The sequence below is a fragment of the Paroedura picta genome, chromosome 4 (genome assembly GCF_049243985.1).
Source record: "Paroedura picta isolate Pp20150507F chromosome 4, Ppicta_v3.0, whole genome shotgun sequence".
Taxonomy (NCBI): domain Eukaryota; kingdom Metazoa; phylum Chordata; class Lepidosauria; order Squamata; family Gekkonidae; genus Paroedura; species Paroedura picta.
This window is the reverse complement of record NC_135372.1, coordinates 27,802,860-27,830,673: the sequence shown is the minus strand read 5'-3', so window position 1 is coordinate 27,830,673 and position 27,814 is coordinate 27,802,860. Positions and strand designations below refer to the sequence as shown.

General features: G+C 46.5%; 1 protein-coding gene across 4 annotated transcripts in view; it reads right to left on the bottom strand.

The window, feature by feature from the left end:
* The window catches only part of KDM4B (lysine demethylase 4B), a 189,161-nt gene that overhangs the window by 124,955 nt on the left and 36,392 nt on the right, over positions 1–27,814 (bottom strand). For all 4 annotated transcript variants that reach the window (XM_077332098.1, XM_077332097.1, XM_077332100.1 and 1 more), the window contains exons 3-5: positions 18,588–18,763; positions 17,642–17,756; positions 16,391–16,584 (exon numbers count right to left, since the gene is read on the bottom strand). In XM_077332098.1, the coding sequence (XP_077188213.1) occupies positions 16,391–16,584; positions 17,642–17,756; positions 18,588–18,763 (485 nt within the window). The remainder of the gene's footprint in view (positions 1–16,390; positions 16,585–17,641; positions 17,757–18,587; positions 18,764–27,814) is intronic.

Below are 27,814 nucleotides of genomic sequence, written 5' to 3'. Positions count from 1 at the left end.
AAAGATATGCTGCCATTTGTGAACAGTCGGGTATCAAAGGTATATAAGGATCTGGGTGCAAAATGCCCAGCAAGGGTCATGAGGTGGAGAGAATCTGCAGTTCTCAGTAAGCAGGAACCAAAGCCAGAATTGGCTCTGATGAACTACATCCCAAATACAAAAGATGGACATTTTGCCTACTCCATCATAACAGGATATCCCAAAATATGACACGGACAGCAAACCTAGAGGAAGGGCACAAGATATAAGAGACTATGAAAGATGCAACACAGAAAATCCATATTCACAGCTTCCAGAGATGTTGACAATTTTCACATTGCACTCCAAAACCGCCACTGGACTCCAGGTGCAGAGTGCCCCCACTCATCCTGCCTTTCCTGTCAGCCTGGCTGCAGCCTTCTTGTCCATCTTGCACCCCCTGCAGGCCTCCCTTGTCCAAAATGATAAACAATTTTGGACAAGGAGTGTGACCCCAGGCAGCCGAATCTTGTGTGTGCTGGCCCTTTTAGCTGCCGAAATCAGCATTAATCCACTTATCAAAGCAAAGAGGTTTAACACTGAATCCTGTATCCTTTGTCCCACAAGAGGAAATTTAATAAATATTTCGCCGAGGAAAATGAAAAACGTCAACCTGCATTATCAGCCTCGGAATGCCAGTTAGATAAAACCGTGCAATTGCAAGCCACATATTTCTGGTTCTCCCGTATCTTGGACAAGGTCCCAGCTCTAGGACTTTGGAGGTCAGATTCATCCTCCCCCCCCCTCCAGCAAAGTACTTTCATATGCCTGCCAAGTCCAAAGATCTGTACAAGATCTTTCCAACAGCAGCTTAAACCGTGAAAGAACCACTGGGCTGTATGCATGGACAAAAAGTCCTGAAAGATTGAGCACATTTCTCCCGTTTAATGGGCTCATGTAGTTCCCCATTAACATTTGTGAACCTTCCGTGCATAATTTTGTCTAATGGGAGGATCACAGCAAAAGTCATGCAATATATTAGATCTTTCTACTGCACTCGAGCCCCTGGCTGCCCTCAGAAGGGCAACGCACCACCCATGTGGGTTAGCCAGCAGAACTGCCCTGAGCGATAGCAGTGAAGGCCATGCTTGCAATGGGCAGAAACCCCTTCTCTAGCAGTCTTCACTAGGATTGCCAACTCTAGGTTGGGAGATAGCTGGATATTTTGGGGGTGAAGCCAAGGGAAGGAGGAGTTTGGGGATGGGAGGGGCAGGATACACTCTCAACAGAGCCCACCCTCCAAAGCAGCCATTTTCTCTGTTGAGTGGAGGTCACTTCTAACTCTGGGAGTTTCTGGAAGGGGCTGGGGTTCACTGGCAGAACCTCTGCTTGGCATGCAGAAGATCCCAGGATCAATCTCCAGTCTAAGTGATGGAAAGACCTTTTTCTGACTGAGACTCCAGAGAGCTGCTGTCAGTCTGGGGAGACAACACTGTCCTTAAAGGACCAAAGGGAGGGGATCTGACTCAGTAGAAGGGGTTCATGAGATCACCAGGCAACACCAGGAAGTTGGCAACTCTTTCGTGTGACTTTTCATTGTTGCATCTTTCTTCCATGGGAAGAAAGTGCAAGAATGACCTCATTGACCCTATCTCAGCTCTGCCCAGGAATGCCATTTTTCAGTCAGGCTAGCAAAGGAAGCCATGAATATCACAACAGTATTCTGTTGACCCAGAGAGTCTGGCCAGAACCAATAGGTTGAAATTAATTCAATAGAATTTTTGGCTAAACATCCAGAAGAAGTTTCTGACAGCTAAGAGCGGTTCCTCAGTGGAACAAGCTTCCTCAGGAGGTGGTAGGTTCTACTTCTCTGAAAGTTTTAAAGCAGAGGCTAGATAGTCATCTGAGAGAAATCCTGATTTTATGAACTTAGGCAGATTGTGATGGGTGGGCAGGAAGGGATGTGCCAGTGTTTCTCTCTAGTGGCCCTTCCTTGCATACCTAGGGAATTGTTGATCGCCACTTTGGGATGATAGGTGAATTTCCTCCAAGCCAGGCTGGATTCTGGAGATTTCTTTTGGGGGGGGGAGTGGGGGATCATTTGGGCATGAAATGGGGGTCACTACGGGTAGGCAGGTAATTGTGAGTTCCTGCATTGTGAAGGAGATTGGACTAGTTGACCCTGGAGGTCCCTTCCAACTATATGATTCTGAGATTCTGAAATACACAGAAAGATAAACCTGGATGGAGGCACGGCATGCATTAGGCCACACGATGATATTTCAATCTTCCTCTGTGCCTATGTAACACCTGTCTGAAACAAATGATAAACCACAGCAAGAACATGAAGACAACACTGAGCATTTGATAATGTCATACAGCATGAAAGTCTGGTTTAAGGGATGGGGGAGGGGTGTCACAGTCTGACACAGGCTTGTTCGCAACTAGTGAGGTAGGTTCTTTCCAACATGGGGCTACCTACTGGCCTTGGCCACCAAATATGAGACAATCTGCTGTGCTTCCATGACAGAACCCATGCCAGAAGGTCAGACTGGCAGAAGAGTCACAGGGCCGCAGGGGTGGGGGTGGGAGAGTGTGCACAGCATTATGAAACCCAATCTGTGATGCTGTCTAATTTCCTGCAATCTTTATTTCCATCCAGGGCTAAGTTTTGAGCAGATGCTTTTTTCCTTAGCCACAGAGGGGCAGGCAGAACAGGGAAGGAGCAGATTTTAGCTGGAGCCTCCCCCGCTAAGTCTCCATTAATTCCAATGGAGATTACAAAACTGTGATGAATTATTAGTGCGAGAAGAGAGGAGGGCCATTCACACAAGACATCGACAGGCTTGGGAAGATGGAACATCCAAACTGGACAAGAGAGCCAGTTAAAACCAGCTCAGATGCACCATTTGCCCCGTCCTTTCACCTGTTGCCATTTGAGTGACAGATCTAAACCTAGCACAGGGCCTTTTGTGGGATCCTGAAACTTCAATGTAATTCAAAGCTTCATCCTTTCTTCTCACATAAGCACAGTCTATTGGGGCTTCAGGGAGTCCCCACGGCCATCGTTACGGCACCCCCTGCAGGCTGAACAGGGCCCTGCGCAAGGGAGGGGGGAGAGGCCCTGGGAATGCTAGCAGGTGAGCTGGCGTGGCTCACACTGATTAACTAATGACTGCGGTATATGAAGCCTGAAAGCCTGTATTAATAACTCAGTGCCGCATGCCTCCCATCTATCACCAAATTACTGGGGGATGCAAACTTGGCATTGCAATATATACATCATTTCTCCTTGCAAGCCCCAGAGCAACACACATACTACTCGCAGATTTTTAATGAAGAGGCACCATTTTCTTCCTGGGTAGCTTTCACCCGCCAGAAGAGGCAGAGGGGGAAAAAATCCAAATGCCCCCTCTTCCCCCACAGAACAAAATACAGGAACAAGCAGCATCCAAGCCCTCAACCGGCTCACCCATCAATGGGTAAGAGATCTCGCTCTGCCAAATGGTGATGCAACTAGCCATCAATCATCAAACATTACGATAAATTTTGCTTTCCTTCTCTCCACTACTGCAGAACTATTTCCAAAAATGGGGGAGGGGGATAGGCCAGAATAATGGAGCACTTCAATGTTTCTTTAGTGCTCACGCTTGCTGTTCATTTTCCTGCCCCCCGCCCCATCCTTGCAAACCAATTTTGTCAAATGCTGCTGTGCCCAAGCCCTGAACACTTGCCACAGATGTGCATTTCCTATGCCGGGCTAGGCTGGATGGCACTGACCAGAAAACTGCAGATCCCTATTGTTTTTTATTTTTAATTTTTAAAGGACAAAAAAACTCGGAGTGGGGGGGATTATGGTCAAATGTCAGCCCATAAGCTTCTTCTGCCAGGGACCCTACCTCTTCTGCTTATGTGACTCTGTGAATTGTCATGAATACCAATGAGACAAAGGAATACCAATGTGTGGTCATTTTATTATTTATTTATTTTATTATTGGATTTATATACCGCCTCTTGGGGCCAAGATGACTTGGGGCGGTTCACAATAAAAAAATACAATTAAAACTGAACCAGAAAAAGCAAACAACCCCCCCCCCCCCGCCCCAACCATGCAATGGCTGGAAATACCACCTCCCACCAAAGATGGGGTAGTTAGGTGGGGGAGCCCGATCAATGTTCTGCCGCCCGGCCTCAACTAAATGCCTGGTGGAAGAGTTCTGTCTTGCAGGCCCTGCAGAACTGCGAGAGCTCTGCCAGGGCCTTCAGCTCTTCAAGGAGCTCATTCCACCAGGTGGGGGCCAGGACCGAAAAGGCTCTGTCTCTGGTCAAGGCCAGGCGGACCTCTCTTGGGCTAGGGACCACTAGCCTGTTTAGATTTGCAGAGCATAATGCCCTGCTAGAGACATGAGGAGATAGGCGGTCCCTCAAGTATGCCGGATCCAGACTGCGAATGGCCTTGAAGGTCAAAACCAAGACTTTAAACATGATCTGGAACACCACTGGCAACCAATGCAGCTGCTGCAGCACAGGCTGGATATGGGGCCTCCGTGACGTTCCAGTGAGGACCCTCATGGGTACATTTACATTTTGACCAAGCTGCAGCCTCCAGGTCAAGGCTAAGGGCAGGCCAGTGTAAAGCAAGTTACAGAAGTCTAGTTTGGAGGTGACTGTCTCATGGATTACAGTGGCTAGGTGTTCCGGGGCCAGGTAGGATGATAGTAGCCTCTCTAGGCGTAAGTGGAAAAATGCCAGCTTAGCTATCTTTGTGACCTGTGTCTCGATAGAAAGGGAGGCATCAAAGGTCACCCCCAGATTCCTGGCTAGAAGTGCGATCTCCAATTGCACCCCATCCAGGCTAGGGAGACGCACTTCCTGATCTGAACCCTTCTTCCATGGCCACAGAACCTCGGTCTTGGAAGGATTGTGTTTCAGGCACCTGTGCTTGAGCCAGTTAATTCTAAAAAACTGCTAGCTGTTAACTGGTGGCTGCCACTCTCTTACTAATATGCCAGATGATTTAATTATCAGCAAGGCAGTGCAGATTAAAAAGAGGATTTACAGTCACATCTGAAGAGGAACAAGTGGCTCACAGCCACCAACATTACTGCCACTGACTTGATGCCACACAACCTGAAATCAAACCTTACACCACACATGAACACACGCAACACACGCAGCTGACGGGGGGGGGGGGGGCGACGACTGACAAGGGCAGAGAAAACATGCCCTTGCTGGGGGGGGGGGGGATGCAATGGCTGCCAGTGAAGCAGGAACTAAGGACACTTTGCATCAAGACAAGCGAAAATGGCAGCTCCAAAGCTCTGAGCTCCAGGGCTGCTTCTGACAGGTAGTTTTCTCAATCCTGAACAGCTCTCGGGGAATGATATTTCCTAGCTGGCACAGCAAGCCAGAAAGTCAGGGGAAGCCTGGACAACTCAATGTACCATAAAACCAGAACGGCAACATTCGATCGATGCAGAGGTGGCTCGGATCACAAGACAGCAGATTGGGCTTTGACAAAACACAGGCACTTTACTGTGTAAGTGTTGAAATGCCTTCACTCATATCTCAGAAATGGGATTTTACCCATTCTTCTCTCTCATGCGAACAACTAAATAACTAAAGCACAAGCAAATCATCAATGAACATCAAGCCTCTTCTAGAATCTGTCCCCCAGATTCTAGATTCTGTTCCAGAATACAGAAAGAACCCCCACCCCAAATTGGGGTGCACTGCATAAACACTTCTGGCAAGAGGAAGGGGCCAAGCAGAGAACCATGACATTATTCTGAAGCCCCGTCCAAAGGAACTGGGCTCAGATGCAATCTAAAAGGATGGAAGAAAATCATTTCAAAACAAGGGAAAGTTGATGGCTGATGGTTTTCAAGACCCTGCAGCAAGAAAAGGGACCATCCAAAAGCATTCCATGTACAACGCTAGAGGCTGGGCAGAAGAGCTTAAATTTTTGCTAGTTCTGCTTGCTATGAAAACAGGAACCACCCACCCAATGCCTAAACACAATGGCTTTGCGTTCTGCTGTGTCTTCTGCGGCTCCGGTGCAACTTTATTGGCCCTTGGAAGAATTCTACAAAAGGTCAGACATGACATTCCTGAGGCCCGACCCAACTTTCAAAGACGATGCTTTAGTCTGACAGAGCGCAGATGCCAAACCTGCTGGTCACTGAGCAACACAATCAAAATGAACCTGAACAAACACACAATTTGCTCAGTTTTCTTCATCCATGCATTACCTTGCAGGGTTTCAATGGTACCAGAGAGCAAGCAAATGCCTAGCTGTTTCATAGCATCCTGATTCTTTTTCATGATGTGTCTAAGGACTCGCGTAACCTGATTCCCTCAAAGTCAGATAATTTGTACTCTGATATGCAAGCGCTGGGGTGTAAAACCTTTCTGCTCCTTGATTCATTGATTAGGTTCAGCTTGGCTAAGCCTTGCAAGGAACCAATGGCAACCTATCCCAGTCCTCTCCCTCTCTCAGCCAGATCAAAGACGGCAGCACTGACAGAGGGTGAGGGCGCAGCAGAAACAAGCCATACATAGCTAACAAGAGGCAGCAGCTCAGGGCCAGAAGTACCTGGACTAGAAACTTAAGACCTCCAGAAGTTCTCTCAACAGCACTTTGTCAAAGACAAGAAGCTGCAGGGGCACGGGACTGGCTCTCCAGGATCACCTGGTTCCTGGGCTCGTGATGTCAGTGCTTCTTCCTCCCAATAGCAATAGCACCTGTTCATGACCCAACCTCCAGTTAGTATCTGAGAGGTGCCATATGCATGGAAGCCAATGTGCAGGCTGCAGAAGGTGGCAGAGCATTTCCCAGGGGGAGGGACAGAACTCTGAAGAAGAGAAGAAGTAGAGTTGGTTTTTATACCCCACTTTTCACTGCTCAAAGGAGTCTCAAAGCGGCTTCCAATCGCCTTCCCTTCCTCTCCCTACCACAGACAACCTGTGACGTAGGTGGGACTGAGAGAGCACTGACGGGGCTGCTGGGTCAGAACAGCACTATTAAGGTTGTGACAAGCCCAAGGTCACCCAGCTGGCTGTATGTGGAGGAGTGGGGAATCAAACCCAGGTCACCAGATTAGAATGACCTCACATGGGCCTCACTCGGCCAGTATTGTCTACTCTGACTAGTAGGAGCTCCCCAGGCAGAGGTCTTTCACATCACACAACTCTTTTATTTGGTGATGATGGGGGGCTTCTGCCTACAAAGCACGATGCTCTGCTGCTGAGCCACAGGCCACCCTAAAGCACAAGAGGATATACAATTTAACAGGTGCTACCTACATAACGTGGTCTGCCAGAAAACCAGTCTATTTTCTTGACTTTTTATTACGGTAACATCATGACTAACCTCTCTCTAAAAAACAAGTGTGAACTTAATTCAGATGCCCCAGGGGCTGATCGATTTACGTGATTTGATTAACCCAATTACCACTTGCAGCTCTATGAAAACCTCTATAATTTAAGAACAAGATGTTACATAAGCAAGGGTTTGCTGTGAACAAGCTATTTTAAAGGCATGGGAGGACACACATGTATAAAAACGGTGCAACTCTGCATTGCAAACATGTTTCCTGCCCACAGCCATAACAACAGTGCTGCTTCTGTTCTTGGGCAACATGGCCTCCAAGCCGGTGGACTCTGTTAACTGCCTTTGCTCCTACTCCTAGGGGGCCTCTCTAAGATGATCACTACCACGGCCGAGGAGTCTATAAAAAGGATGGAAGAAGCTGGGAAAATTCCACAGAGGTGGGGCTAGAAAAAACGGAGAGTCACGGAATCATCATTAACAGCGATTTCTGACAAAAAGCCGCCAGCTGTTAACAGGGTCTTTCTGGAAAGCCAAGGGCTCCCCCTACTGCCCCAACAGCGCTAACTGCAGAAGTGAGAGCGGAAAAACAACAAAGGTGTTAGTCACGTGACTCCTACGGAAATAAAGAGACGCCATTCCATTTTTATCCGGATCTTCCTCCTAATATTTCAGCATGCAAAATTCTCCCCTCTCCATTTTATTCTGACCAGGACCTAGTGAGGTAAACTAGGTTACCGGCCCCAAGTCAGCAGAAATGAATTTCATGGCTCAGTACGGATTTGATTCAGGATCTCCCAGTCTTTGTCTGACACTCTTGCTAATTATCGCACCCCAGTTCTCACTCAGGACTGAGACTCACTATGAACGAGATGGTATGCAAAAGACCACTAGTGCATACTTTCCATTTTCACCTGATGGGCAGAATGAAAACTCAAGGAGTCTTCATTCTACTACCCAACGGGATTGCCAGTTTCCTAGCATTTAGTCAACAACAAGGGCATGAATATCAATAATGAACACAACACACAAATTGTACCAGGCTGCAGACAATGTACACCCAGAAGGCCATGTTTCTAGTGGAAGAGAACTTTTTTCCTGCTGCCCAGGGAGATCTTTAACAGGGCCTCAGTTCTTGGGGGAAATTTTACAGGAGAAGAGATTTCAAGTTTTATACAGCAGCTGGCCTTTGCATGAGTGCATGTGCAGCTGTGACACAGAGTCTGTGCAGTATGCTGTTGCATGCAAACCCCAGCCACACGGCACCTTGAACAGTTCCAAACAGCCCCGCAGTAAAGGGTGCCACAGCAGTTTAGTCAATTATCAATGAAGTTATCATAAAATATAGACGCAAGACACTGCTTATCTAGAAAGGGGCACCCCAGCCCTCCCCTCCCCACATGCCCATGAACCAGCATGCAATACAAAGCACTTCCTAAATTCAAATGCTATCAGGTTGGCCGTGATAGTAAACAATCAGCTGGCAATCCAAGGGGATGTTGACCTACAACAAACAGTAACCAAACACTAACTAAGGCAATCAACAACAAAGCATCAGACATAGATAGCCTTCAAACATCCGTCATAATTAAGGGTACAGGTCCCCAAAAGGTGAGGGATCCCAATAATAAGGGGAAGAAGCCAAGACAGGGGTGGGAGGAAGTTTCAGAGATTGAGATACGGCTATGCTCGGACACCTTCTAACTTCCACCCCATCTCTCGGGTCACTACGGTGGAGGCAAAGGTGAATAACTCGGCTCCAACACTGATGCTGTGCAATGCCAGGTCAATAAATAACAAAGCCTCCACTCTGCAACCATATTTCACAGAGCATGGAGTGGACTTGGCATGCATGACAGAGACCTGGTTCAGGGAAGGGGAGTCAGTTGCCCTTAAAGAAAGATGGTGGGCTCTCCACCCACCATCAGTCGCAGACTATGAAGCGGGAAGGAGTAGTAAAATCCTAATCCACTGTCAATCCCAGGAACTGAATGTGTTGGCCTCAGATGGGGCACAACCAAGAGTGTGGCCATCTGGCTGGTTTACCACACGCCCAACACTCCATCAGATGCCTGCCAGCCCTGCTGGAAGCAGTGGCTACCTGGATGTTACAATTCCCTAGATCAGGGGTAGTCAACCTGTGGTCCTCCAGATGTCCATGGATTACAATTCCCATGAGCCCCTGACAGCAAATGCTGGCAGGGGTTCATGGGAATTGTAGTCCATGGACATCTGGAGGACCACAGGTTGACTACCCCTGCCCTAGACTGCTAATTCTGGGGGGACCTTACACTCCATGCAGAGCTGCTGCCCTTTGAAAATGGTTTGGACCTAGTGTCAGCCATGGCAACTCTTGGGACTCTCACAATTTGTTGTTGGCCCTACCCACCAAGCAGGTCACACCCTGGATCTCATTTTCAGCGCAGGGTTGGACGTGGATCTGGTCGTTGCTGATGCCATGCCATGGTCAGACCACCATGCTCTCAAGACTCGGCTAAGGCTGCCACCTCCCCCTCAGTTGGGCGCGGGGCAGATTTTATCTTGCCGACGGAGACTTATGGATCCAGTTGGATTCCTGAACGCTCTGCGGGACCCAATGCCTCCCGGTACTTCTCTAAATGGACCGGTCAGCAACTAGCATGACAGAATACTCACCACCACTGATGAGATAGCTCCCAGACATCCTCTCCGCTGCTATCTCAAGTAGGCCCCTAATATACTTAGGAGCTCCGCAAGAAGACATGGGAGCTGAGATGACTAGAGGGAGTTTGGAGGAAAACTCACGACGAAGAATCAAGAACATCTTATAGAATGCAGATGACAGCCTATGAGATGGCAGTAAAGTCAGTAAAATGCAACTTTTACTCGACTACCATCATGTCTGCGCGCTCACTCCCAACACAACTATTTAGCATAGTTCGATCTCTCACTGCCGTCGATGAAGAGCTCAATCTATTCAAAAGATGAAGAACACCAAAATACTAGCCAATCGAATACTAGCTGTGAGGCATTTGTTAGTCATTTTGCAGACAAAATCTCTATTCTCCCTCCAACCTTGGACAAAGAAAATGAACAAGAGGCCCCTTGGCTGTCTTTGGAGAGAATACTGAGTTACTAGAGATGACTTACATTAGCTGAAGTGTACAGGATGTTAACTGCAATGAGGCCAACCACTTGCCCAGTAGACCCATGCTCATGGTGGCTCATAAAACAGCAGACATCAGAATAGGGCCCCCCTCTGGGAAATAATCAACCTCTCAACGGGAAAATTCCTGGAAGGATTATAAGAGGCGGTGGCATGCCTGTTGCGAAAAAGAAAACATCTCTGGACCCGCAGGAGCCTGATAACTACCATCCCATTTTGTACTTTCTCAAGAACAAGTCATGTCAGACTAAACTTATCTCTATTTTTTGAGAAAGTTACTACCTTGCTAGAGCAGGGGAATTCTGTGGAAATTGTTTACCTTGATTTCCGCATGATATTCTTATTGGCAAGTTGGTAAAATGTGGTATGGATCCTATTACTGTTAGGCAGATCGAGAACTGGTTGACAGATCGCACCCAAATGGTGCTTGTAAATGGTTCCTCATTTTCTTGGAGAGGAGTGACGAGTGGAATGCCTGAGGGATCTCTCCTGAGCCCTGTGATGTTCAACATATTCATAAATGCTTTAGATGAAGGAATAGAGGGGTGCTAATTAAATCTGCAGATGATACTAAACTGGGAGGAGTAGCAAACACACCAGAAGATAGAATCAGGATGCAGGATGATCTTGACAGGCTAGAAATCTCAGCTAAAATGAATGTTAATTGTGAAAAATGTAAAGTTTGCATTTAGGTAGGAAAAATCATATATATCACTAAAGGACTGGTTTGACTTGTCTTAGCAGTACTATGCGTGAAAAGGATCTGGGGGTCTTAGTAGACTATACACTGAACATGTGTCAGCAGTGTGACTCAGTAACTAAAAAGGCAAATGGGATTTGGGGCTGTATTAAAATAAATATAGTGTCCAAATCACGCGAGGTGATGTTACCACTTTACTCCGCTCTGGAGTACTGTGTTCAGTTTGGGGCACTACAAACTAAAGAAAGATGTAGAGAAACTGGAGCATGTCCAGAGGAGGGCTACAAAGATTGTGAGGGGTTTGGAGACCAAGTCGTATGAGGAAAGGTTGAAGAAGCTTGATCTGTTTAGCCTGGAGAGAAAGCAACTAAGCATCATAACTATCTTCAAATATTTGAGGGGCTGTCATAAAGAAGGTGGAGCACAGTTGTTTTCTGTTGCCCCAGAGGGTCGGACCAGAATCAATGGGTTGACATTAATACAAAAGTAGTTTCGGCTAAACATCCAGAAATTCCTGACAGAGAGCGGTTCCTCAGTGGAACAGGCTTCCTCAGGAGGTGGTGAGTTCTCCTTCTTTGTAAGTTTTTAAGCAGAGGCTAGATTTCTGACAGAAATGCTGGTTTTATGAACTTAGGCAGATTGGGAGTGGGTGGGCAGGAAGGGATGCACCAGTGTTTGCCACTTGTGGCCCTTCCTTGAATACCCATGGGATTACTAATTGCCACTGTGGGATGGTAGGTGAATTCCCTACAGGCCAGGCTGGATTCTGGAGATTTTTTTGTGGCGGGAGGATCACTTGAATATGAATTTGGGGTCATCATGGGTATGTAGGCAGCTGTGAGTGTCCTGCATCGTGCAGGAAGTTGCACTAGATGACCCTGGAGGACCCTTCCAACTCTACGATTCTATGATTCCATGGTTCGGCTTTCCGTATCACCTCACTGTCATTCACCGGTCACACATTTCAGATAGTCTTAACAGCAATTGCAGCAGCCCACCAAGAGTCAATCTCTGGCCAGCCTGTGGTCGGGGACTTGATCAGTTTACTATGACATATTCCAGCTGCTTTTCTAAACAGTAAAGCTAAAAGAAAATGAAGTGTTCTGAAACAGGATTCACACTTGCACCTCAGCCTAAATCCACACTCAATTGCTCAGCAGTAGGGCCACTGGCACATAGCACCAGACAATGTGAACTTGGTCAATTCAAAAGCATCAAGCTTCAGCTGAGGGGACAGTGCGGGCCCTGCCACTGTCCACTCATATCTGCCAGCTGCTCTCTCCTGATATCTTCACACCCCTGTGACACAGAGGTCCATGACCAGCCCTAAGGCTAGGCTCCCTATCAGCTTCAGAGCTGCAGCTTTAGTCCGGCTTTATCTTTTCAAAGCCCTGGTGATACTAAGCAACTGGATCCACTGTGAGCCAATCATTCCCTCCCCTCTTTGCTCCAATTGTATTCCTGGCGTCTGCTAAGTCTCCTTTATCATCAAGCCTCACTGGTCTCATCAGTGAGCGGGGTCAGCTCACAGGAATCCCATTAATGAATGCAGATCAACGCTGCAACAGCTTTGCAGGGAGATCTGGCTGTCCTTGGCAAAGACGGGACTGACTGCTGCCCACCCTTTCCCGGGGGAAGCGTGCATGGAGCCGCATTAGAGCAAGAGAGAAAAATCAATCTCGGGAGGCCAGTTTTCGATTCAGAAATCCTGAGTCCTCCTGCATTGGCCAGAAGAGGTTTCAAACTAATCTCCGTTAATAAATCTGTGTCCAGGACGCTCAACTGCTTCTGGCCTTAATCCAAAAGCAACATCTGCAAGAGTGGTCTGCTGATTACAGAGCCCCCATCAGGAAGCAGGATTAGTCTTCTCTTATCAAAAGGGTGCGCACTCAGAGGGTATTCTCAGACATCCTGTTAAAGCTGGAGCCAGCCAAGTATTAATATTGCATTTACTAGTTCGCTCCACTCTGCTTTCACGTGGCATTTCCAAGCAATCGCAATTAATCCTATCCTTCCAATGAATATATTCTACCCAACAGAACTATTTATTGCACAGATCATAAATAATGGGTGAACTTTCACAAGAGCACATTTTACAGAATGTTAGAGGAGGACAGACTCCGACGGAGACAGCCTGAAGCCAAATGCGAGCTTGGAGGCATCGCAAGCCAAGCCGTAGGTCCAGAGGACAGATTTAAAGCTTCTTTCAGGCCGGCACTGTCTTGTCCTGCTTGGGAGATTCTTGTTTTTGTTTTTTTTTGTAAACACTTGGCGGGCCTCCGCTGGAAACCAAAGACTAGGCCAGATGACCTTTGAGGCTTTTCGTACCGAGGAAAAAACTGTACCTACCAGCCAATACAGCCATACAAAACCTTCAGGCACAGGGGCAATCTGACAGATTTCAGAGCCAGTGCGGTGTCATTGCTTTAGTGTCGGACTAGGATCGGGGAAATCCAGGTTCAAATCCCCACGTGTCCTCTTGGGCCAGCCACATACTCACAGCCTAAACTATCTTGCAGAGTTGTTGTAAGGATAAAATGGAGGCGATGAAAATTATGTAAGCCACCGTGGGCCTCCAATGGGGAGAAAGACAGGATATAAATAAAGGACAGGCTTCCGTCCATGAAAATTTGTTTCACCTCTGTGATCTGAACATGCTTGCTCTGTTTGAGATTGTGCAACTTTGTCTGCCATATCAATCTGCATTTCACCTTCTATGGGACTCAGATTTAAATGCCTTGTTTACTGATCATCTGGTTTTCGAAGGGTCTCAGTAATTGCTGCAGAAGACCAGAGTGGAATCTGCCCCATCGTACTGGATCTATTTTTGTTTCCGCTGGTTCCAGCTGATCCTTTTGTTTTCTTGTTTAAACCTAGGGAGCGTGTGTTAGGCACAAGTGCCTTCAATCAGAATGTCTTAAAATTCTAGGGGGCCTTTTTTGGTCCCTTGTTGAGTATATCTTCAAACCATCTCCTTGATGGTATACCTTCAAACCATCTCCTCCAAATCATCTCCTTGAAATATGTGCACAGATACGATTGCTTTGGAATTATATCCTGTTTGCCATGCACATTGCCATCATTCTCTTCTGGCTACAGTGGCAAAAGCCAAGGCTTGTGACGAAAAATCATGGAGTCCAAAGTTGCATCTGCAGGGGCCCTCAGCAAGCCAATGGTTATTGTCTTAAATGAGCCGCAATATTTCCTTATTGTGGCAACCCTGGACACAAGAAAAGCTGTGGAAGATACTCTCATAGTCATTGCTATGGATTTGCGCACTTTCATTAATGCAAAGTCAACCCTTTTATCTAGACTGTCACCAATGTATCCTTCTCCATCTTCAGACAACTCCAGAGACTGTAATGTTATAACTGGTGCATCAACTAAGGGGACCCGCAAAAAACTTATCAGCATAGTATGGTAATACATATTTTAAAATGAAGCCTGCCTGTAGGCCATAGGCTTCACCCAATCTACTTTCATAGAATCATAGAATAATAGAGTTGGAAAGGACCTTGTGGGTCATCTAGTCCAACCCCCTGCACTATGTAGGACACTCACAACTCACTCCCGGCTTCCTCTTTGGAAAACTTTGCGAGCAATAAAGGAAATGAAGTGGGTGAAAAAAAAACTCTTTCTCCACTGAGGACCTGTTTTCAAATCCACACACCCCTTTAAAAAGGGCATCACCAGATTCAAAGCACCCTTTACTAGCTCCCACAGAATGCTGAAATAAACAGGCAGAAAATTCAATGTTGAACCAAAGAACACAGACAAAGGGACAGAGAGACAGAGTGAGCATAGCTGTGACATGGGCCCCACCTAGTGGAGGCCAGGAAGCAATGAAGAGTTTTCAAGCAACTCCTTTGGAAGATGACCCTGGATGTAAGACAACTACAATAAGAATGTTATACATGCAAAATAACCCATATTCAACTCTACGTTGTATACAACTGTAAGACTCCACCCTTTTATGATTTATATACGAAGGGGAATAACCATATATATATATATATAGGGCAGAGAGGTAAATTATTGTTAAGACAGACTAGAGTGCCTCAGAAATATAACATGTCCTTTGTGGCTAAGAACAAAAGATCCTGAGGCTAAATTTTAAAAGGTGCACAAATAACATCATGACCGTGGCTGGTCTCACAGGGACCTCCACATTTCTTGCTTCTCATTTCTACATTGAAAACAACCCTGGGGTCTCCCCCTAAGGTTGGGGCCACCAGGATAGCCAGAGACATTGCCATCCTGGAGATCAGCATGTTGTTGAGACATGGAGAAATGGCATCACTGTGCCCTGGCAGACAACAGTTCCAGTGTGACATTTAAACTTTCATCTGTAGGATTCAACAGTCAATATTTATAAGGTACAACAATATATCAGGGACTCAGAAGCTGCCAGGTATTAAAGCACAGCAGAGAATGCCTTCCTTGTGAGATCCTTTCCCAGATCTCTAGCTGGAGGCATGCACACCCCACTGCTGACAAGATCCCTTCCCAACTAAGCCATATAAGAAGCAACATCCCTCCTGAAAGGGAAGGACAGCCTGTTCCTCCACTCCGGAGCATTCTTGGGCCCTCTCACGAGACACAAAAAATAATGGGAATGGGTGTGACAACCCACTGAGCAAGGGCAAGCTGTGTTTGCCAAAAGCAGCAACAGGTACTTTGGAAGGGAAGGGGAGGTAGAATGGATGGCCTCCATGTGCCAAAGATGCTTTTGGCAACACACCTCCCACATGGGGCTACACATTCTTACATCTACTCCAGTTAGTTTGTTCACAATGCAGCAGTCTTTTGCCTTTCCTTTTGCAGTATTTGCAAGGAGGTTTCCCAAATTCTAGCTTGGTGTAGTGGTTAAGAGAGCTGGGTATTATTCCCCACTCCTCCACATGCAGCCAGCTGGGAGACCTTGGGCTGGGGGGGGGGGGGGGAGTTTGAACCTTACAACAGGTCGCCACGGGATATGGATAAGCAAGTAACAAAGAAGCCCCTGAGAGATGACTGACATGCATTTGGATTTGCAAAGAAATTCAGGCTGGCTGTAGAATTAGAAATGTATCTTCTTTCATTTTCAGTGTACTGCATTTTTCTTGTTCAGCCAGTCGCCTTTTGAACATGCCTGAGCAGTATGAGTTTCCTTCGTCTAGAAGGGCATAACACAGTCTGGCTGACAAGTTGTCTGGCTAAACTGCTAGGCACTTCAGAAAAGCCTGCTTTGTGGCCCTTCAAAGCACTAAGCACTCACCAAGATTTTGGCTCTCCAAAATGCAGGTAATTGATGCTGTAGAGATCCATGTCCTCTGTATGCCATGCAAAGGTGGTCTTCCACATCCCGAAATAAAGATAGGGGGTATTCACTCCTTCAATAATTATACCACACTGATGCTCCACCATGTCCAGAAGGGTGTTCAGATTTCCGATATTCCACTCCTCCACATCCTGCATGTATGACAAGAAGAATTCACTTATATCTTTTTAAGAATTTTTGGCTAAACATCTGGAAGTTACTGACAGAGCGGTTCCTCAGTGGAACAGGCTGCCTCAAGAGGTGGTGGGTTCTACTTATTTGGAAGGTTTTAAGCAGAGGCTAGATAGCCATCATTCTCTAAACTTAGGCAGATTTTGAGTGGGTGGGCAGGAAAGGTTGAGTCAGTGCTTGCCAATCACCACTCTGGGATCAGGAGGCGAATTTCTTCCAGGCCAGACTGGTTTTCTTGAGGGGGGGGGATGACATTGGGCATGATATTGGGGAAACTATGGATGGGCAGGTAGCTGTGAGATTTCTGCATTCTGCAGGGGTAACTAGGTGACCCTGGAGGTACCTTCCAATTCCATGATTCTATGATTCAAGGCAAAACAAAGCATAATTTTGTCACAGAAAAAGGAGGTTACTGATCATGGTAAGACCTGTCTCTCTCAGAGGTCAGGGATCTGGCACCGAAAACATATGCATCAGTTCCACTAAATTAAAGCCACCAGGGGTCTCTACAATAGGGGTCCCTAATGTGAGACAGCTTAGTGTAGTGGTTATGCACACATCCCTTTTCTTAACTCAGGAGAGCAGAGAAGAAGCCAAGATAAGTGTTTTTCCCTTTTACCAAAATGTCTAAGATGTATGAAAGTTGAAGACATGTGCCGCAAGATGAGGATTTCTTAGAGAGCTCAGTATATACAGTGAATTACGAAAACAAGTATTTTTAAACAGTATATTAATTTTAGAAGGCATTCTGTTCAACAAAGCTTCTGCCTGAAATGGGAGTTGTGCACATTCTCACCCCCTGACATTACGCGGCTGACTCCGCCTCCCACAGCAGCCATTTTGTGGTTCTGCCCACCATCCCCATTCGGAATTCCAAAGGGGTCTTTGGCTAAAAAACACTAGAGGCTCTGGCTCTAGGAGAAGCTCTTCCAATTAAAACTGAATTTCAAACTAGCTTCAGCATATAGCACAAATATGACTTAATTTATCTTTGCAAAGTTAGCCAATGTTCCTTACCGAGTCATACAGAGAACCACTAATATCAGCTCCATAAATAGGGGACACAAAAGTCAGATTCTTCCAGTACTTGCGTTCCAGGTCATCAAAATCTTGATGCCGGGGAGTACAGTACCTGATAAAGAAAAATGGTATATAGGTGAGAAAAGCTGCAAAATCTGCCCAACACAGGTATGTTCTGAGGCTAAGGGCCACCTTTTCTCGTCTACCTGACATGAAGCTACAATGGAAGGGAAAAGTATGTGAAGTGTCATGGAAGAAGGGCAGGATAAAACAATAGGAGATCACCTAACTCAGCCATCCCAGCATCCCCAAACGTCACGGCTAACCACATGGAGACAGTTTCATGTCATCCACGTATATATATATATGCCTATCAAAGTTTTATTCCATACCTCCTACAAAGAAGCTCAAGGCACCTGTACATCAATCCTGAGAAGTAGGTTAGATTGGGGGTCGGTGAGGAACTCAAAGTCACCCAGGGAAGTTCTGCCAATGATTCCAACCCTCTATACTACAATGGGATAGCAGCACAGCTTCACATTTCTTAATCAGGACTCACATAGGCTTGACATTACTTCCCATCCAAAAGAACTTTCTACATATAATTTCTCCCCTCTGTCCTCACCGCAGCAGCATGGCCAACCTTTCTGTTTCCCACAGCCACAGGCAGCAGAGATGCCCATGCACCTAAATTCTGAAACCACCCAGGCTGACAGGGGGAAAGGATCCTTGCGTGCTAGGGAATAGGGGGGAGAGATAAGTAGATGTCATTTTCATGTCCTTCCAACCCGCAGCTGCCATACAAAAAGGAGGAGGAAATATTATGCAGAGATCTGCACACACAGCATGCATGACTGTGTGGAGTTACTGATGACTAATAAGAAAGTGCTTTTATTATAGTTAAATCGCACCCTACTGAAGCGTGATCCAAACTGGTACATACTTCTCACTATTGGCCAAGCGCCGATATTCTCCAACCAGCATGGGTTTCTTCTGAATATTATACTGCGTGAAGAGCCCAGACTGTCCCGTCACCACCTGCTGGATGGGAGCAGGGATGACCATGTTGTCAATGTCATCATAGCTCCTGCGCGGCTTCCACTCCTTGGGCGGAATCACCTGAAGGGGCAAAGGAGAGGGGGGAAACCACAAGTTAAGACCTCACAATTAAGAGGCCCACCAAATCTTGTTCCTCAAACCCCAACAATCTGCTCACTCTGGAAATAATCACCAGGGTTATCACCAGTGAAATTCAGAGTAGGCCTCAACCACAATGGCGTTACAAAAACTGCTGCCATTGTGAATTCAATTACATTCCATCGTGAAGCATTTCAAGAGAAGCCCCTCCTGAGAACAAGCTGGCCATACTGCAAAGATCATCTTCTCCCTTAAATCTGGAGATTGATTCTCCACAGGACTAACTGCATGAGCCTAACGTTTTATCACACTATGCACAGGATATAAAGGCAAAGACGCTACTGACAATGCTTAATGTACATTTCAGGTCTTTTCAAGAGCCTTGGGCAGTTTCTGCTATCACAACATAGAACGTTAATCCATACATTCAGGAAACTGAACCATACTAGGCTTGCTCCGAAGGAGGACAATTGGTAGGGCAGCCCAAGAATGCATTAACAAAGCATATAAGGAGGCTTTTAAGGTGCTATTTATATACTTCTGCAACTCACTTACCATTAACCTTGTTCCGGAAACTACAGCTGGTCCAGAATGAGGCAGCCAGGATCCTCACAGTGACACCATGGACATCCCACATTCGGCCCATTCTCCAACAACTGTACTGGTTACCAGTTGAATTCCGGAACAGGCTTAAAATTTTGGGAATCACCTTTAAGGCCATGCACAGTCTGGGCCCAGTGTATATGAGAGCCTTTCTACCTACTCTTCTCAAAGAGCTTTACGCTCTGCCACCTCCAACTGGCTGGTGATCCCTGGCCCCAAAGAAGCTCCCCTGACCTCAACCAGGACCAGAGCTTTCTCTGTCCTGGGACCCACCTTTTGAAATGAGCTCCTGGAGGAGGATCAGGGCCCTAACGGAATGAGAACAATTCCACAGGGCCTACAAAAGGGAGCTCTTCTGCCAAGCATTTGGTTGAGGTCGACTGGAACCAACACTTCCCACTGGGCCCCTGATCATCCCTCACATTAAACTCAATGCCTGAACCAACCAACCATGGGTCCATCAGTACAGTGTAGTTATCAATTTACTGTTCTCACTATCGTTCTGTTGTTTACTATAATACTGTTCCATTACTATATTATTATTATTTATGGTTACTGATTTCTCTGTACCGTTCCTGTTCCACTATGTTTCATGTGACTCGCCCTGAGCCTTAAGGGAAGGTGGTACATAAATGTAATAAATAATAATAATATTATAAGAAAATTCTCAATATGTTCCTAATACAATTCAAGGTTTAATCAGAGATGTACACAGTGCTAAATGTTTGCTATCCAAGTCAACGACGACAGTGTGACATCCCTTGGGCTTTTGGAAAATTCTTACCACAACGGAGTACCTTAATAAGCAAGATTTGATGGGTGTTGAGATATCCCAACACTGTTGTGTGTGTATCTACATGTTGCCATCAAGTCACTTCCAGATTACAGTGAGTATGTACTAATGTCCTCCAAAATGCCCAAGTTTTAACAGACTTTCTCAGGTCTTGCAAAATGAGGGACATGGCTTCTTTAATGAAATCAATCCATCATCCTAGCATTATTTTGTATTTTCTCTCCTCTCTTCTCCAACACCAAATTTCTAAGGAATCTACTTATCTGCTGTCAGCTTTCTTCACTGTTCAACTTTCGCATCCGTACGTAGCAATGAAGAATACTCTGGCATGAATTAATTTGATTTTGGTCACCAGCAACACATCCTTGCTCTTAGGGATATTTTCTAGCTCCCTCTTGGGTGCTCTTTCCCAGTTTTGATATCCTGATTCCTTGGATGCAGTCTCCCTTTTGGTTGATGATGGAGTCAAGGAACAGACATCTTGAAGAATTCCAATTTCTTCATCATCAACCCCCAATGTTATGTAATTCCCCAGGAGTCATTACTCGACTTCTTGATGTTCAGCTGTAACTCCACTTTAGCACTTTCAGCTTTAACCTTCAACAACAGTCATTTATTCATGTGGGACCTTCTAGTACAGTCTACGTGCATTGATTAAGACATTGGCTATGCTGTCAAAAAAAACCCAAGTTGGGATCATTCAGAAGTCCTGTGTATCTCATGATGCAGCATCGGGCAGCTCTGGAGCAGGTTTGCCACTAGGAAAATATATATAACAACCTTTGGAGAACAATAGGTGTTCTTTCTCCAAATGTTTATCAACACTCTCTGGATAAGTGGGAATGGTGGGAATTAACAAAACAACTTGCCCATCTGAAAAACATGTCCCAGTTCAAGCTGATCAAGCCCTGCTCCGGAGCAGAATTCTGGGGCTTTCATATTGGCTCAGGTACCAAAAAGGTCCACTTCCAAAAAAAACCACTGCTGAAAAACTGGGTAGATATAATTCTCCCTCAGGGACCACTCGTGTTCAGATCACCCCATCCTGCGTGGACGGGTGCTGCCTTCTATGTGCACTACCTGGAGAGAGGATCCTTGAGCTTTAACCACCTACCAAATTACAGTGGCTTCCCTGCACAGGGCTGCCGAGACAGTGCCTCCTGGCCAGTTTATACAAGTCATTGTCTGTAATTACTTGAATGAATTTCCCTTTGGTAATTTTTGCAAATAAGATAATGTTACTGCGCGTAACTCTAAAATATTAACATGAAAATCCTTTTTCTTCAGGTGTAATTTGTATAGAGAGTGACCCACTATGGGGCTTTCAACCCTGCAACAAAGCACTGGAGGTTACAGAAATCTGAAGGACCCTTCTGCAAAAGGCACCCCAACTAGAAGATTATAAATACAGTTCCACCAGTCCAACTATCTTAACTATGGCTCTCACTACCGTGAACCGAATATGTTGACAAGTCTATCACAGGGCACAATTTACTCAAAAAACAATTTTGTAAAGGTCACGTTCAGAGTTGTAGCTGTGATAGAGGCCATTAGACCCAATAATTTTTGAAAGATTGAAATCTCTTGTTAACCAAGTGCTTAACTAATGCCTTAATTTGCAATGCTCCATCAACCCGTAAAGAGGCCGTGGCTGCTGAAGCATCCAGTACAGCTCCAATAAGAAAAACCACCTGAGAGTGCCATAGGTGTGATTTTTCTGTATTAATAATCAAGCCGTCTGAAGCCAGCTCTTTAGTATACAACAGAATTTAAACTATGTTTTAATCTTAAGAAAAAACAATTCAGACACTCTAAACACTTTAGTACTAAGAACTAATGACTTATGAACTACAATTTAATTTGAATTAACAATCAATTTTAACACTACACATTAATAATTTGGGAGAGACCAGTCAGACCTGCGACTCCCAGGATAGGCAGGAAGACGACTGGAGCAGGGTGCCTCCCACCACGCAGGACAGGAAGTTGAAAATTAGTCCTGCCTCCCAGTTAAAGTGGCGGGAAACACCCACCGAGGCGTCCTCCTGAATGTCAAGGGAGAAGAAGGAATTCTATGTAGCCGACATTGCCTCCATGAGCTCACGCCCAGCACATTTAAAACAATTAGGTCATTGACATACCTAGGGTTGTCCCAAAATAAACTGAAAGATTAGCTATGAGGCCTTTGTGATCAATTTTGAGGAGAATATCTTGCTGCTGCACCAGGACCTTCCCATCATATTTCATTAAGATTGTGAACTAGAGAACCTTTCGCCATCTCAGGATTCAATTTTGGACCAATCCACTCTCCGTGCCAGAAGTAGACAAGGCCCTGGCAGCTATCCAGCCAACCACTTGCTCTCTTGAGCTGTGTCCCTCATAGCTGGCGGTGAGGAGACTCGAGGTCCCATCCTGGATTTCATCAACCTCTCCCTGATTTCAGGGACACTCCCAGAGAAAGTGAAAGAACTGGATCCCTCCAATTATTACCCAGTCTCGCAACTAGCATTTCTAGGTAAGGTGACTGAATGGCTGGTGGCAGGACAGTTCCAGGGATTCTTGGAAGAAACTTCAGCGCTCAACCCTTTCCAATTTGGCTTCCAGCCTGGACATGGAGTAGAGACAGCGCTGTTCATCCTGACAGACAATCTCCAGAGAAAGCTGGATCTAGACAAGTCAGTGCTGCTGCTCCATCTAGATCTGACAGCAATGTCCGACATGGTTGACCACAAACTATTGACCCACCGCCTATCCAAGTTCTGTGTTAGAGCCACAGCCTTGAAATAGCTGGTGACAGAGGGTGGCAATAGGGGAAGATATGTCCCAGCGCAGGGACCTAAACTATGTCATCCCACGGGGACCCATCTTCTCCCTGATGCTATTTAACATCTATATACACCCCCTTGTCCAGCTGATCCATATTTTCAAGCTGGGCTAGGCCAGACTATCCCCAGTATGTGGATAACTTCCAGCACTTTCTGTTAATGGGCAACCATCCATCAACAACCCCAGACAACCTGGCAGTGGAGGATTGGCTTGACTGGAGTCAGCTGAAGATGAATCCAGCTGGTCCTCCGGCTGGGCCAACATACAGACACTGGTGGATGACTGAATAATGGTCGCACCACTGCCTCCATGTGGAGAAAATCCTGCTCTCCCTATATGAGGCAGAAAAGAACTGGAGAAGACATGCTGACTAAGGATAGCAGCAGGGGGAGAAAGCATATCTGCCTCCGTGAAGCCAGGGGTGGATAAAACCCACTATGTCTTCCACCTCTGGGGAAGGATTGCATTCCATCCAATTTCTTTTGACTCTTTCATTTAACTCTGTGCTGTGCTAAACATCGGCTTCTAAAACTTTGTTATTTTAATTAAAAAATTGTTTGTAAATTGCTTTAGGATGCTTTGGGCTGATCCTGCGTTGAGCAGGGGGTTGGATTAGATGGCCTGTATGGCCCATTCCAACTCTATAATTCTATGATAAATTAGAAGTCGGCCATAGATTAAGTGCTTCCCCATCTTGGAAATGCTAGTCCAGTGCAACAGGAAGACCCAGAGCCAAGAGAGGCGGGGCACCTTAGCAAGCAGCTTTTCCTCTAGAGGGGTAACTCTAGAGGAAGTAACTTGTCCCCATGGCATTCAGGTGCTGGAGCTATGGGAGACCAACAAAAGGACACTTACCATGAAGAGTCCTCCTCTGAGGGGGGGGAAAGAGGGCATCCTCTGGGTGATTTCCACCATTTCATCATGGAGCTAGGACTTATTCAAATTCTTCTTCCTGTTTGTGCTTGGTGGGAGTCACCCAAACTCAGTTTGGGAACTCCAACACCTTCTATAACTTAACTATCACACTGTAAACTATAAATCATACTGAACGAGAAGAAGAAAATACAGAATTAGCAAAATATAACTGATAACTATGGCAGGCCCAAGTGATTTTTCATGCACTCATCCTCAAGTTCTCCAGATGATGCTGAATTCCTTTTTTTTGAGGGGGCAGGTTGTTGTTGTTAACGATGATGTGGGAGGGATGAGGATGTCCTCTTTTTTCCTGTCAGAGGAGGAGGACTCTTCAGGGTAAGTATCCAATTGTCATTCTCTCTCTGAGGAGGCGTGGATATCCTCTGGGACCTCCCTGAGCTGTGCCCCATCTAATAAACTTCAAAACTGATGTCCACATAGCCACATTACAACTTTCTTCTACTAAAGCTCTGTTGAATTAAGTCAGCATTAATTACTGCGCAACTCATCAAATGTGCTGTCACTTCTACCGTTGGTTGTCTCTTTGGGCACTTTAAGGCTTTGCTTATACACTCCTTTAATCCTCTGCTTATTGCTCCTGCAGACATTTTTGATCCTTTGTTATGCTGTGAAATAGCTCTAATAGTGCCTGGATGATACTAAATTGTTTTATTTCCTTCAGGCAAATCTTCCATGCTCTTCCATGAATGGCATGCCTTTTCCTTATCCATTTTTGAACAGAGGTAAAAGGTTGGTATTACTACTTCTCTCTCTACCTGGAATGTTGAAGACACCTTGGGTTGAAAGGATGGAACCAACTGGAATACTTTCCTGTTCTAATGTATTATGCTTAAGCTCTTCCGTGCTGACAACGCTGCTACTTTTAAGACTCACCTGTCCTGTTATGTCCACCACAAAACAAGAGTTTTTATTCTCAGGACCCTCAGTGATACCTAGTGTAAAGGTTCAAAGGGATGTCTGGTGAGACCTTGTATGACCACATCTAGGTTCCAGGTGGGAAACCAATGAACTGCCGGAGGACCTGTCGCCATCATGCTGTTCAGATGTTGATGTTTTGATAGGAACTTCCCATTAATTAATGGCAGAACTGCTGTTGATGCCGCTATCTGTCTCCTTAAGGTTACTGCTTTTAATTTCTGCTTTGCCCTGAACTTTGAGAAAGTCTAGCACGTCTCTGACTTTTTTGGCTTCAAGTAGTCTACTTTCTTACTCCTATACCAATGCATGAAGACTTATCCAGTATAATTGTAAATTTTATTTGTAGACTGTTGCTTGGACATCCAGAAATTGCTGATACCTTCTTCACTGTATCTTATGACCTTTAAGCCTTTCCACTCAAGCTCCATGTGGTTAAACTTAAGCACTCTGGTACTGGGTGCAAGACGGGACCTTGGTCCAGAAGTTCTGGAGATACCAGTAACTCTGAGCAGTCGTCACGGTGCCAGTTGCTTCAGAGTTGAACCCCATGGCCTTCTTGGTCTGGAAGATGTTATCACAATTATCTCTGCTTTGAAATAAATTATTCTTTTTAACCGTCATGGTATAATCGTTAAGGGAGGAATGCATATAATAGTGTTTTTGGCCAATCTAGAATCTGTAAACCGCTCCGCAGAGCGGTAAGAATAAAGCCCTAAGGGCTGTGTGGGTGGAGAAAGGGGCGGGGCCTGGAGATATGTTTCCTTACATCTAGGGATGTTAGCAGGTCTCCTTTTTGTATGGACTCTGTTATGAATCTTAACGTTTCCATCCTGAACCTCGACCTCACGAGAACGCCATCAAGTTACAGATCTTTACACCGCCCATGGCGCCACGGGCGCCACGGACTAAATAAAGCCGTAAGGGCTGTGTAGGAGGAGTTAGGGCGGGCTCGGTCCGGGATGAGGAAGGGTGCCGATTGGCCCCTTCCTCTTGACGGACCATCGGCCGAGCCAATCGGCAGGCGCAAAGCGCCTGCCGATTGGCTCGGTCGATTCCCACCCCACTCACAAGGAAGCAACTGCGAGCCATGCGAAGCGCGGCTCGCAGTTGCTTCCTTGCTGGCGGGCTGATGCGTCGGAGGCGCAAAGCGCCTCCGACCCGTCAGCCCGCCGCCCAGGGAGCCCCCGGCAGTCGCGCGAAGCGCGGCTGCCGGGGGCTCCCTGGGCGGCGGCTTGGCGCGGCGAGAGGCGCAAAGCGCCTCTCGCCGCGTCAAGCCGCCGCTCAAGCCTTCGCTGTAAAGCCGCCTCCGCCCTCAAGCCTCTGCTGGCTCGGTCGATTCCCACCCCACTCAAAAGGAAGCAACTGTGAGCCGCGCTTCGCGCGGCTCGCAGTTGCTCCCTGGCCGGCGGCTTGGCGCGGCGAGAGGCGCAAAGCGCCTCTCGCCGCGTCAAGCTGCCGCTCAAGAAAGCAACTGCGAGCCGCGCTTTGCCATGCGAAGCGCGGCTCGCAGTTGCTTCCTTGCTGGCGGGCTGACGCGTCGGAGGCGCAAAGCGCCTCCGACCCGTCAGCCCGCTGCCCAGGGAGCCCCCGGCAGTCGCGCGAAGCACGGCTGCCGGGGGCTCCCTGGGCGGCGGCTTGGCGCGGCGAGAGGCGCGAAGCGCCTCTCGCCGCGTCAAGCCGCCGCTCAAGCCTTCGCTGTAAAGCCGCCTCTGCCCTCAAGCCTCTGCTGCCGCCGATCAAGCCCTCGCCTCCGCCGTTAAGCCGCCGCAAAAAATGGCCGCCAGTCAGAAAACCCAGCGCCGGGTAAGAAATCTTTTACTCTCCCACTGCCTCCTAGCGCCCATTGTATTTAGGATACAATGGGCTCTTTTACTAGTATAGATATATTCCAGCTGTTCTGATAATGACAATTATGTTTTTTAGGAGTCTCAAAAAGACTCTTGGTGCGACTGCCAGCAGAAAGGGTAGTGCTTAGTACTGGTAATGTATACTTCCAGTGCAAAACCTCAGAAACCTGCAGTGAGGCGGAAAAACTGGTACATTCAGGTATGCCTCTGTGAGGTCCAGGGATGTTGGAAACTCTGCATCCTGTAGAGCAGGGGCAGTCAAACTGCGGTCCTCCAGATGTCCATGGACTACAATTCCCATGAGCAAACACTGGCAGTGGCTCATGGGAATTGTAGTCCATGGACATCTGGAGGACCACAGGTTGACTGCCCCTGCTGTAGAGAGTCCGCGATGGAGAGGAGTGTTTCCATCCAGAACTTTTTTAACATGCTGTATCTGTTCGTGAACTTCAGATCCAAGATTGCTCTCCAGTCCCCATTCAGTTTTGGTACTGTGAAGAAGAATGAATATACTCCTTTGAATTGCTCTGAATCTGAACTTCTTCTATAGCTTACATGGAAATGAGATGAACTTGGGCATTCTCTGTTGGAAACAGCTGTATCAGTTTTCTTGCCCAAACAATAGCTACCCTATTTAGGATAGATGTAATTGTTACTGGTCTTACCATCACCGCCATGGCTTCATGTGCCCTACGTAGTGCAATCTCAGCTGCCTTATCTATTGGGTTTCTAGGTCTCTAATGTTACCTTTCCATCTTCAGAGACAACACCTGGAGAGTGGATGGCCACCACTGGAGCACCAACAGACAAGACCTGGAGAACTTCTTCTCCATATTCATGAAGATTGTACAACTTTTTAATAAATGAAGAAAACTGTTTATTGTTAAATGGAAAAACTCCACCATGAAGGAAAAGGCTCCACACACACCATAAATGGCTATCGTGCCTCCTCCTACCTGTCTCTCTTTAATTCCCCCCTGTACGTTAGTCCAAAATTAAGAAGAACTTGACTTGGGAAGGTAAGGGGAGAATGAAGGGGTAGGAGATAGGTAGGGAGGAAGATTAGAACTAAATGGAGAAAGGCATTAGGAAAAAAAAGGAGCAGAGATC